The sequence below is a fragment of the Diabrotica undecimpunctata genome, chromosome 2 (genome assembly GCF_040954645.1).
Source record: "Diabrotica undecimpunctata isolate CICGRU chromosome 2, icDiaUnde3, whole genome shotgun sequence".
NCBI lineage: Eukaryota > Metazoa > Arthropoda > Insecta > Coleoptera > Chrysomelidae > Diabrotica > Diabrotica undecimpunctata.
The window spans coordinates 114180478-114193606 of NC_092804.1; the positions used below are offsets into that span (position 1 = coordinate 114180478).

General features: G+C 31.1%; 1 protein-coding gene across 4 annotated transcripts in view; it reads right to left on the reverse strand.

Annotated features, from left to right (window-relative positions):
- ttk (zinc finger and BTB domain-containing protein ttk) overlaps positions 1 to 13129 on the reverse strand; it is a 91343-nt gene that overhangs the window by 11847 nt on the left and 66367 nt on the right. Inside the window, exon 3 of one of the 4 annotated variants that reach the window (XM_072523300.1) lies at positions 4219 to 12578. The exons of the other annotated variants lie outside the window; for them this stretch is intronic. Within the exon in view, the coding sequence (XP_072379401.1) occupies positions 11971 to 12578 (608 nt within the window). The 3' untranslated portion in view covers positions 4219 to 11970. Of the gene's footprint in view, positions 1 to 4218; positions 12579 to 13129 lie in introns of those variants that run through there. 4 annotated transcript variants of the gene reach the window in all.

Here is a 13129-nt window from a genome sequence, read left to right on the forward strand (position 1 = left end):
GAAAATCATTTACAGCTAAACATTCAGAAATGTCATAAAATAACCTTTCATAAAATTAAGAAACCAATTAACTCCTTATACTACATTGGTGGTAGAGAGTTATTTGAAGTCAGTAGTATTAGAGATTTAAGTATAATTTATGATTCGTCTCCAATTCATTGATCACATTTATACAATATCAGTAAAAGCAGCTAAGATGTTGGAAATTATCACTCGTAATTCGAAAGGGCTATCATGCCTACCCGTAATATTGTGCATTGGTTAGACCACTGTTAGAGTATTCTTAAGTTCTGGGTCTCCCAATTATGAGGTACCTAAAAAGTTGATTGAGAACATTTAGCACAGATTTCTTCGTTTCTTCTCATATCGATTTATTAGGTATACCTAGGCAGACACATGATTACCAGGAAATTTTTAAGTCAGTTGAAGTTATCTACTCTAGAATCTCGAAGATTAATGTATTATGCATGTTTTATATTAAAACTAATTCGAGATCAACTTAGCTATCCCGACCTTTTACATCCCGTTAATCTGTGTGTACCTTCTGGATAACTTCAAATACATTCTACACTACCTTTCACAATACAAATTATGGTAAAAAAGGTCAATGGACAGAATATTGCACTACCTCAATATAAATCCTTGCATTGCCATCTTTAACATATCATATGGCAAACTGAAAGGAACAGTAAATGATATCCTAAAGTAAATTTATGATCTATTATTATTATCTTTAATTTTGTTAATTATCAAATTGGGTATTATTTTTAAGTTTGTACGGTCACGACCGAGAGGTATAAAGTAATTCGGTCCAGATTACTTCAGCAGAACGAGCTATCGTATTTTGCACCGTGTACTGCTCACTTCCTCAATTTAGTTGGTGTTAATGCAGCCAGTTCTACTGTGGAAATTTGAAAAAAATGTATTCTTTCTTTGCCGCTTCAACTTCACACTGGGAAGTTTTCAGAAAATATGTGCCACTGACACTGAAACTTAAAAGTAAGAAAAGAGAGTATACAAGATTAGATTTGGTTGAAGCTGTGTATAAATATTACGCTGAGGTTATGCACGATCTAGAGAATTTTAAAACCTTGTGAGGCCAGCTTCCTTTTGAATACTAAACTTGAGAATGAATCGTTTTGGCATGCTTTGTTGAAAAAGAACAGTCATGTCATTTCGTTTTTGCAAAGAAAAGATCTGATAGTAGAATTGGCTGCACGGCATGTTCAACGTCTTTTAACGTTCTTGAAGTTTTGCAGAGAGTTTGCTCCATCTGAGGGTAAATTCTTAGCAAGCATGAATGATCTACCATCTAAGTTCTCAGAAAAAAAGTCTAGATGAACTGTGTGGTGATGAAGCTTTGATAAGTGCTAAGAAAGTGTACCAGGTAGCCACATTGAAGGTTATTGAATCTTATGATTACGGAACTCAGTGACAGGTTTAAGGCTTTGGATAATATAAACAGCCAGTAAACAGAAGAAATGCAAATTAAAGATCTAAAAATTATAGAAGGATGGGCAAACATCTATACTGCTGATCCCAATATTGAAGATTTTGAAATAGAAAGTTTCAAGCACTACCCTTTGAGTTGACGAACATTTAAGAGTGTAGGCGCAAAATTTCGGGCCAATGCTTTTTAAATGCATTTAATTTTTTTTGAATCCTGAGAAAACTATTAAGTACTTTTGAAAAATTTAAACACAGATTAAAAGAATGCATTATTACTGAGGGCCGAAAGTCCCTGAAAACTTCTATAATGTTTATTTTAATAAGTTACATGGGTGAAAAAGAAGAGTAAATTTGGTGTGATTTTTAATTTCAAATATCTCATTCAAAAAAACTTTTTGTTTATTCTAAGCGACTTTCGGCCCTCGGTAATAATTTATTCTTTCATTCTGTGTTTAAACTTTTCAAAAATATTTGTTGGTTTTCTCTGGATTCGAAAAAAATTAATGCATTTAAAAAGCAATAGCCCGAAATTTTGCGTCTACGCTTTTAAAAGTCTTAAGTAAAAATAAACTAGAGGAAGGCTACCCTAATATCACTACTGCACTGAGACGATCGCCGCTGCCAGTCACAGTGTTACATGAAGAATGAAGTTTTAGCATAATCAAACTCATCAAAAGTACTGTACACACACAGTACAGTACAGACTAAGTATAAAAGCAATTGTGAACACAAACCAGAATCCCTTATCAACTTTGACGACATCATCAGTAAGTACAGTTGCATCTAAGGCTCGAAGAGTTCAGTTTTGGAGCCCAATACATAACAAATTTTTGCTTAGTTTCAAATTGAGTTACAATACAAACTATCTCTATTACTTATGTACAATTATATTCATATAACTCATTTTCAATGTAAGTGTAACGTATGTACTAATATGTTTTTCATAAAAAAAACTTCTTAACATCATACATTATGGTGTGTAATTTCAACTACCGCATCTAAAAAGTAGCTTACGGATGTTTATCTATTGTATCTTAATGTTTAGGAGAGGGGAAATCGGGAAAGGGGGCGCCACACTGATCTTCAACAAATCTCCTAGTTCCGGACCTGACTATAAGTATTGCTATTAGATGATAGTAGGTAATTGCGACAAATTTAAGTACATCGCAAAAAAGGTATTATTATATTAAAAGCGTACCTAAACTGTAATGCAACCCAACAGGGGTATTATATCCAAATTTTTGTAGTAGGATGGATCTCAATGAAACTTTTTTAAATTCAATCCGTATGAGTGCTAGGAAATTTGATAAACAAAAATGATGATGTGGATATTAAAATTGTATTATTAAACAAGAATCAAATGCATTTCAAAGATATGAAAAATGATAAAGTAATTCGAAAATAATTGACTGAAATGAATTCAATATTACTACTCGGGGCTTTTTTGGTTAACTGAACACTAATATTATGTAGACGATGGTGTGCGAGGCATCTGGTGCCCAGAACGGGCCTCGCCTCTTTGTTTGGTGTTTTTGTGGAAATTTGATTCAATATCAGTGCAAACTCGTTACTCGGTGGTTTTTGGAATTGCTGAACACTAATCTAATGTCAACGTGCAAAGCAGCTGGCACTCAGGCAAGTGTTCCGCTTTTAGAGTTTTGTTGAAATTCGATACAAAATCAGTGCAAACTCATTACTCGATTGTCTTTGGGGTCGTTGGACACAATCTGATATAGGCAATAGTGTGTGAGGCACCTGGTTTACAGGACCCCTGGAGTTTTGTGTAAAATCGGTACGAAAAAAGAAAGTGGCTGGTTCCTTAAAGTGTGTGTATCGGAAACCATTACTCTAATGACATTCGTGATCAGAGACCCCAAAATCACCCGAATAACGAGTTTGTACCGATTTTTTATCGAATTTTCACAGAACTCTAGGATACAAGGCCCATCATGGCACCAAATGCTTCGCACATCATCACCTACACGATGTTAGTGTTCAGCGAACCCAATCACCCTTTAAGTAACGAGGCTGCACTGATTTTGTATTGATTGTTCACAAAACTCCAGCGGTCGAGGCCCGTCCTGGACACCAGGGGCATCAGAGATCATCATCGTCATGATATTCGTGTTCAGTGATCCCAAAAACTAGTGAGTAGTAATATTGAACTCATTTCCGTCAATTATTTCCGAATTACAAATTTATCATTTTTCATCACGTCGAAATGCACTTTAGAAAATGCATTTTCCTTGTTCAATAATGTAATTTTCATTTCCACATCATTTTTGTTCACAAAACTTCCTGACACTCATTGACATCCATCCTACTGTAAAATTTTGGTAAGTTTTGGACTTTTTACTGCCTCGTCTACATATGAAGTCATTATACCACCCCTACAAAACAAATTTCATAATTACCCTGTTTGCCACTTTTTAAATAAAGTATTCCATACATTTACCCTATATTGTATAGCAGCTGTATTTTGATACAAATATTTATTATCCCTTACACTGCTACTTTGAACTGAAACAATTATTAAAAAGGAATGATATACAGTATAAATAAAAGGAACTGGTTTCAAGGGTTGTTACAACATAAATGATTGAAATGAATTCAATATTAAAGAAGCGAATCATCGAAAGAAGCGATTGAGCTCCGCTCAAAAATTCTCCTAAAATAGTCGCAGAATTAGTTTTATGGACATTACTGGTAGTTATGACTTACTGAACTTCTGGTATATGGAGGAGTTATGTATATGCAAAACAAAACATAAATGGATTAATATATTTATTAGAGGTAGATTTATTAATAAAGAAAATTACATTTTTCAAACAAATCTGAAACATAGTGATTGATACATTCAAGATACATCTGCACCAGCGTTACTAAAAATAGAATAACGAAGATAAATATAAAACAAATATTATTCAAATATGAAAAGTCACTATCAGTATATTATTAAAGCATAAACGAAAAATTAATACGAAAAGAAATAACGATAATTTATTTTGTGATCACAAGAACATAAAATTACAAATCGATTAACAAATAATTGTATCGACAGAAAATTAAATAGTACGTCCTAGTTTTAATAAGATTATATTTATTATAAAATTTGGCGTATATGTGAAGTGTACAAAAAGTATTAAAATGTAAATTGCTTTACATTTTTTCTTTGTAATTTTTAACCATATACATATAATAATCTTATTGAAATAGGATATTATATATTATGAGATAATACAAAAGCAAATTCAAATTTTGCTAAAAAATTATTATATTCTTCAACTTATTACTAATAACGTTAGTATATAAATTTCTATATTAATTGCACTTAGGATACATTATTCTTACTAATAAAGATCGCAACTACTTTTAGAAAACGTGCAGTTACAATCTTATATGGAAGAACACTGACGAAAACTGGCCTTGGCCTAACAAACGTTAAACAAAAAAAAAATAATAAAAACAAAAACTATCACACAGTGATTCTAATCTATTGCATAATTTGTTTTGTTTTCCATCCATACTGATCCTATAGCTGTAGGTAGATTAATTTCAAACATTGGTGATTTAGTTTTTTTTTCATATGAAATATTAATGTAATAGAGGTAAAAGAATCAAATACAGCTCTGACCAGAACAATTTCCTTGAAAAATAGGTAGAGCTTATTTTAATTAATGCTTAACTAGAAAGAATACTGGAACCAACTGACTTTATATGCACTACATACTGTATTATATAACATACCTGTCACACATAACATACCAAACATAACACACTCATATCAAACTCAGAAAGTTGTCTGCATCATAATTAATAGAACTGAAAACAGAATGAAAACATAAAATTGTATAGTAGAGACTTACTATCAACGCAAACATAATAAAGATTGCTACAGACTGTGATTTTTATCAGGTCGCCGTATCGTGACACCAGAGTCTCAAATTGTTTATCCATACATACACCTTGATAGGTATGCGGACATAACCCGAGCCCCTTTACTTGGATTTACATACTTTGTTTAATTGTCTTCTATAGACATAACCCATATAGGAAAATTAATAAATTCCTTATTTGCTTGTTTATATCCAGGTTTACAAAATGCGACCAGTTATTCATACGCTTTTATTTTCAGATATTTGTCATTGTACGGAAAACTTTATAAATTCTACAAACAAGGAAATCGTTTATATCTTTCGAGAAATTCTAGCTAAGACTTTCCATGTTTATTTTCTGGAGCTCCGTTTATTTTAAAATGTGGAGACTGTATCAAGAGACAACAAACATGCACATTTAGAGACAACAGAGACAATCATAAACACGATTGCGTCTCGTCAATTTGGTCTCTGTGTTTCCTAAAATCGCCGATATACTGATATTTGTAAAACCATATGAGGCAATTTTCCATAGGGTGAGGTATATATCAAGAGACAGTATCACGATAACATCTCTCGATATAAATCTGTCTGTACCACGGTTTATAGAGGAAAACAGTTCCACATCTACAGTATTGTGAGAATTATTACCGAACATATATTTTTTAGAATATTTTACTTTATTGCAGTTGGCAATGCGTTTATTTGAAAGTAGTGATAAGTTATTATAGTTAATTTGAAGTGGCATATATAAAGCTAGAGCAGTTTTGCCTTTTTTAGAATTGTTTTTAAAGATGCCAAAGAAAAGAGACACTGGGCCAATCAAGTTGAACAGAAATATATAACGGTAAGGGATAAAGTTTGTTTAATAAAGAAAAATAAAATTCTAGGAAAACCATATTAGGAGGTCCCTATCGTCGCCATCTGGTGCAAACTTTTGTTGCCAATCACAAAAACGCTTCCAAGCTAGTTTATTAAGTTTGAAAAGTATTTGTTTTTTTATCAACCTGAATAAAATAATTATTGATTCCGTGTCAAAACGTGATGAAGAAGTGATAAAAGTCGTATAGTCGGTTCGCTATTCCCAGTCCGAACTGTCTAGTGAATTTAGTAATTATTTTTTTGCGAAGTTAGTTACTTTTTGACAGACTAAAACTAGCTGGAAATCACTATACAACCAAGCACACGTACTCATAGCCAATATTAATAGTAAATAAACTAAATAGTAAATAAAATAGAACTTTACGAATTACCAACAATCAATATTTATTTATCTGCACCATATAATAAATAGTTATGTTAAATTATAATAACTGAAATATATTTTTTAAATATATACTACCCAAAATTTTATGGGTTCAGTATACACTTCCACTATTTCTACTAATTCTTCTTTTTTTAATGAAAGAAGTCTGTAATAAAAGTTTATTTAAGCTGTTAATACTGTGAGCTAGGAACTTTTGTGTTGTAGGTTTCCAGCTATGAATCTCTCAAAATATGCCCGAGTTGAGCGAATGGACATTATTAAAAGAATTTATATCATATTCTTCTCTTTTGTCTTCACATATCACTAAAGCGTTTCTTCACAATACTGTAAATTAAAGAACTCTACCAATTAATGGATGAAAATGCAAACCATAAGAATGAATTATTAATAAGAAATACCATAAATTATCCAATATGGATGAATAGTTATCTGCAACAAAAATACAAAAAAAATTTATTTATTCTTACAGCCATCAAATGACCAAAAGTTCAAAAAATAATGACCAGCTGATATAAAGACTTAACTATAAACGTTAGAATTTTAACGTTTAGAATAAAGTGTCTTGCTTAGGAAAACGATTTCTCAATTATGATTTCCCAAAATATTATAAAGCGATAACTAGCGTATAAAGCCAATTTCTGTGCTAATTATATCGACAAAAAATATTGTATATTATGCAATTTTAATAAAAATAAAGAGAAGCCATCAATGCTACAAAGAAATTACAATACTTCTACATTATATGAAAATGTCATAAACCGAGAAAATTTAACCGAAAATGCATTTTATTTTCTGTCTTTAACCCTTCGTTACTGTAATGTTGAGGAACAAATAAATATATTTGTTTGTTTAAATTAAAATAAAAAAGACAAAACTTCAAACCATATCACGGATGTATATAGAAGAGGAGTGGTAGACTTGAATATCACACAAATCTTTAAAGATATGCTATGTAGACAATGCAGCATAGGTAAGTGGCGAAGCATTATATTTTGCTTTAAAAGAAAAAGGGAAAGATGATTTTCATTGATTCAATATGTTCCTCCTCTTCTGCAGCATTCTATTTACATGGAATGAAATCACAATTGATTCTAATAAAAATTACATTTTACGTTTGTTTTTGACGTTTCGACTTCCACTCAGGAAATCGTTTTCAAAACAGATTATTTTAAAAAAAAAAAGAAATTATTTTAACCGGTAGATGTTGATTAATATGTTCAATTTTCGAATTGGAAATCCAAAAATCGAAATAAACATAAAATGTAACTTTCATTACAACGAATAATTATTGTGGTTTGATCCCATATAAATACAATATTTAACTTAAACAGGTCACAAGAAAACAGTTTCAGAACCTATTCTGTACTAGTACTTATGGAAAATCCTGATCAGCATCAGATCGGTATATTACCAACACAGTTACCTCAGTCGTATAGCTGTATCCAGCTAATTTAGAGTAATTTTTAACAGACGTGAGACAGCCATCTTGCAACTTTACCAGTAATACTGATCCAATATTTTTACTGTCTATAAAAAATTAAGTCAAATTTCGTGTGACGAAAATAATATTCTTATTACTAGATACCTACAATTTCAAATCTTAATTTGACTTGTATATCTGGGATATATGCTACAGCTTCTATGACCAGAAACGGATTATATTAGATATTATATATCTAGGTTTGTACGCATTAAGGCACATTGCCTTGCAATATACATTATAACAATATTTTACTGAAACAACAAATCACTGCAAACGTAATCTGTCAAAATGTATTGTCTTCCAAACACCATTTAGCTGTCTAGTATAATACTACAACATATCACAAAATCTTTTCATGTCTTACTGTTGATAGAAATTTTTTACCAAACTGAATCTGGGCAAATTAATCTGAACATTTGTGCTTATTAATATGCATCTTTGTGACCACATCAGCCTAGAAACAGTAGGTCAATATTATGATCAAGTTAAAATTTCGAAAATAAAAATTTCCATATTATATGAAAATTTGTTTTCCAAGATAGAAAATTATGAAGAATCAATGTGATTCAGTCTTTATGTCCCCATAAACAGTAGCTTCAATAAAAAAACAAACATATTAAACTAATAATAGAAAATATTGAAAACTGATAAAATTTTATGGAAGAATATATTTTGGCGTTTGCAACTTTCATTACAAGTTACTTCAGGAATTTTAAAAGTGTTAAATTCTGTTAAAATAATTAAATAAAACAATATAAAAATAAAATCTGATTTGGATCCCAAAAATTTTATATGTTCAAAAATAATGTTTAAAATTAATTAGAATTCAATACTTTAGTTTGGCAAATTCGGGATATTTTTTGTACTTAATTTCTTTTCTTTTTCTAAAGTTCTTTTTCATCATCTTCACCCCGAAGACACCATATGCAATGCTAAGAAATGCGCTGGCAAATGCACTAGTATGCACGCCAAAAGTGAAGAAAATACCATAAAGACGGCTTTTTTATGCTTTCAACTTGCCATTTCATGCTCTGCCCACCCAAGTTGTTACAACGCTTATGCGAGAATTGCGATTGAGGAAGATCATTCTTTGTTCCAAAATTTATTCCAAAATAGTTACACAGCACCACAGCAGAAAAAGATTCGTTTAGAAGTCGCTCTAATAACTGGCAAATTATCGCTAATAACGCTTTAAAAGGTCATTAGAAGTGACATGGTCCTGTATTCATAATGGAAAATTCATCCGAGAGTCCATGTTTTTTTTTATTATAAAGGTGCATTATAAATACGTTATGAGACTGACATACTCACAACTGACAAATAATTTTACGTTCAGGTTCTAAAAAGATTGTATGACACAGTTACAAGAAAACTGCCCCATTTTTGGGTAAGCAGCGATTGCTGTCTTTAAAAACTGCAAATGTCGCTTAAAGGGCCACGTTTCGGATGGCACTGAAGGCCATTGCCAACCTTAATTTTAAAACTGTTTCAGTAACTTGGGGAGAGTGTTGTTCGAAGGATGCCGGCCATTGGATAACGATGAACGGAGCATTGTAAAATTATGAAAGATTGTTGGATACTTTTGTAAAGACCTGGAAAAAGATTCAGACTGTCCAAAAATATTTTAATTAAATTTTAGCATTCAAAATGCAATGTGTGTAACATTTCAGGATGTGATTTGGAAATATTTATTTAGATCACTTGGCACTAAAGAATCAAAAATTATAGTTAAAAAGAAAATGTTTAAAATAAACCCCAATTAATTTGTACTATGTAGGGAGATCTAGAGGTTACATACCAAAAAAATTTTATATATTGGTATTTAAAATTAGCATTTACAATTACTTTAAAATACATAATGATTCGTGCCTATAGTCTTATAATAATACCGTTAAGTAACAAAAGCCATTTATATTAATGACCAATTTTTCAGTTCACATTTTAGAAATACTCAACTTAATAGGGTTGTTTTATTTATGAAGTAATGTACTGTCTATGTTCTTGTCTTTATGGAAGTTTCTATGTATTCGAGTATTTACAAAAAATGTAAGTACCAGCATTGTTTCAGTAAAATGTATAAGTCTATATAAAGTTAGGGATATGTCAAATTGATAAGAAACTTATTAAAGATAAGCTTACAGCGTTAGAATAAATATAAGATTCACAATGGCGAAGTAAAATAGATTTAAAAACTATTATTGTTTCTCATTGTCCCAACACCTAAACTAAATATTTGATAAAATCAACTATGAGCCCTAAAAACAATATTCGGACGATGTACGGCATGCAGAACAGATATATGCTATTTTTAACAATGTATCAAAATTTTATTTAAGCATAGGTGAGTTAGGAAAAATCATTCAAATAAAATCTAAAATCAAGTTACTGTAAAATACTCTTCTAAGCTCACAATATATGCCATGGTTATAAAATAGGTTAGTAACAATAATTATGGATGTAAGGGTTCGTAAATTTAAATTCATAATATTATGCGATCTAAACGTCAAGTAGTAGATAAGATTCAAATCTGCACACTTAATAAAAAATTAAGGAACTAATTCCCAATAATTTTCCAAACTATCTGACCAGAGTGTAAGTAACATAATATATAACAAACTTCCTAGAAGGGAAGGCTTATGTCCAAAAATGGACAATAGGAAACAAAGTTTGGTATTTTATCAACTGTTTTACACAACGAAAACAAAAGGATGTACTTAGTGTAAAAGTAGAAGGGAGGACAACAATGGTCCTAGTTTTAAGGTCACTGAAACCTATGACATAAGGTGAAAAAACGGTGTGTATTGATGATACAATTCTGACATTAAAAACAAAAATCAACTTAATTTGGCACTCTTTCATAAACCAATTTAACATGGCTAGCAAAACAAGTGCGTATATGACAGTTATTATAGCTGAAAGTACTGACTTAGAAGAAATAATGAGTGCTATAATAGAAAGGGACTAAAAATAAAAATATTAACACAATCAATGGTCCTCGCATGCAATCTAAATCAATGGAGGAAAATATTGAGGGAAAAAGGAATTCTGGAAAAAGAAAAAAAAAATGTGACTAACAAAATATAAGAAATTGGACCGGTACGGATACACATTCAATACTAAGAACCGCAAAAGATACAGATCAATTTGTCGCAATGATAGGTAACCTTCGTATCGGAGATACCACCTAAACAAAAAGTATAACAACATAACCATTATTCCAGCAAAAAATAATGTTATCTTTATCTGGTGGGAATATTTAATCTACTTCATATAATTTAAGTAGGTACATGAGATTTATTCAGGAAGACAAAGAACCGTTTAAAATAAATTTTGTAATATTTTTTTTAACATTTCTTGTTCTGTTTTTTCTTGGGCTATGTCAGACAATTTACCCATTTTTTAACATTTCGAATACCGTCCGAACCGAAAGTTGTTAGGACTGGTACATTATACATTTATAATATATTTGTGTATGCCTGCGGCCATTTTATATATCTATATATAAAATATAATATATTGTCTACTTTGTGCAGTCAATAGTTTAAAATTATTCTCTATATAAACATCTCTACAATTGTTACTTAAAAAAAGTTTGTTATAAACAAGTTTTACTAAATAAACATTATTCTAAAAGTATTTGCAAAACCCCTAAAACTATCCAACCTGAAAAAAAACTAAAAATCTTGTAACAAACTAGTACGTTATTGTTGAAAATTATTTTGGATTAGTCACTGCTTAGCAGTTGGAAAAATAATAATTAAAAGAACCTTTTAGGTTATTTTTAACCATAACAGGTTAATCACATGTTTTAAAAATTGTACTTTGTCTGATTAAATAAAATTCCTCAACTTTCTCAAAGAAGCACCAAGTACGAAATCAATTCTTCTGTTATTCGCTTACAAGGCGGGAAAAAAGCCCATGGGGGGAAAAACTACATCTTTGGGCATGAAGCAGTCGTGGACTGTTTTCATGTGATTCTTCATTTTATCAGGCCTCGAGAATTCTTTCTGGCATACGGGACATGGAAACACTTTTCTTTGGTGTCCTTCATGATATAAGAAAGCATGTCGTTGAAAACTGTATTTATTCTTAAACGTTTTTTGAACATCGACTTTTGCACACTCTGTGCATTGATACACTCCTTCGTTTATTGAAGCGTATCTGAACAAATTCAATCCTCTTACCGACATTTCCGTGAGTGCTTCTGCGGGATCTTGACTCTGAGATGTCGCTCTACGCCTGACTCTGCGCTTTGTCGGCTGTCTACCTGTTGAAGGTGCGTTCATGGCGTTCGGGAAATTCTGTGGTAGATTCGACATATTTGGTATCGGTGTTACTGCACTAGTTGAAGGTGTCATGATATTGTTATTATTTATATTGTCTGGAGTGCTAATACGGGAGGACGCAGGAGTTGCTGGGCGTTGATTTGATTGTTCTGAATTTGAACTTTCTGCATTATCTGCCAACTCTGTTTTCGGTATCAGTAATTTTTGGGACAGCAATTCTAAAAATAAAATGTATATCATTATAACTCAAAAAAAAAATCAAAAGATGATAAAAAAAATTTTAAAAAGGCGTTGGTCAATGTTTATTTAATTGATCTGCGTTATCTCCAATAACATTTTGTTACCTTTCAGATGTTCACATGGTCATTAGCTTAGTACGATTATAGTTTTATTTCTTCATGTAATTGTTCAATCATATTAGACCATACAAAAACAAAGGAAAAAGTAACTGAGAAACAAAAACAAACTAAAGGGGATATAAACTTTCATGTCACGAGCCACATCATACAACAGAGAGTATAGACACAAAATTATGTAATCATAGTCATAATAAGGTGTAGTTAAGAGATGGAAACACTATAGTTATAAAAGAAAAGAAAAGATCTAGGAGAATATGTACAATAAGACGATCAGATCAAATTAAAACCAACTAATTCATTTCCTACAGTTGCAAACCTAACACATAGAACATTTTATGTTTAAAATATCACTTTAAACTTTATTTGGTGTTAAGAGAGAATAATAAATCACTTCCAAGTTACCATTTCAT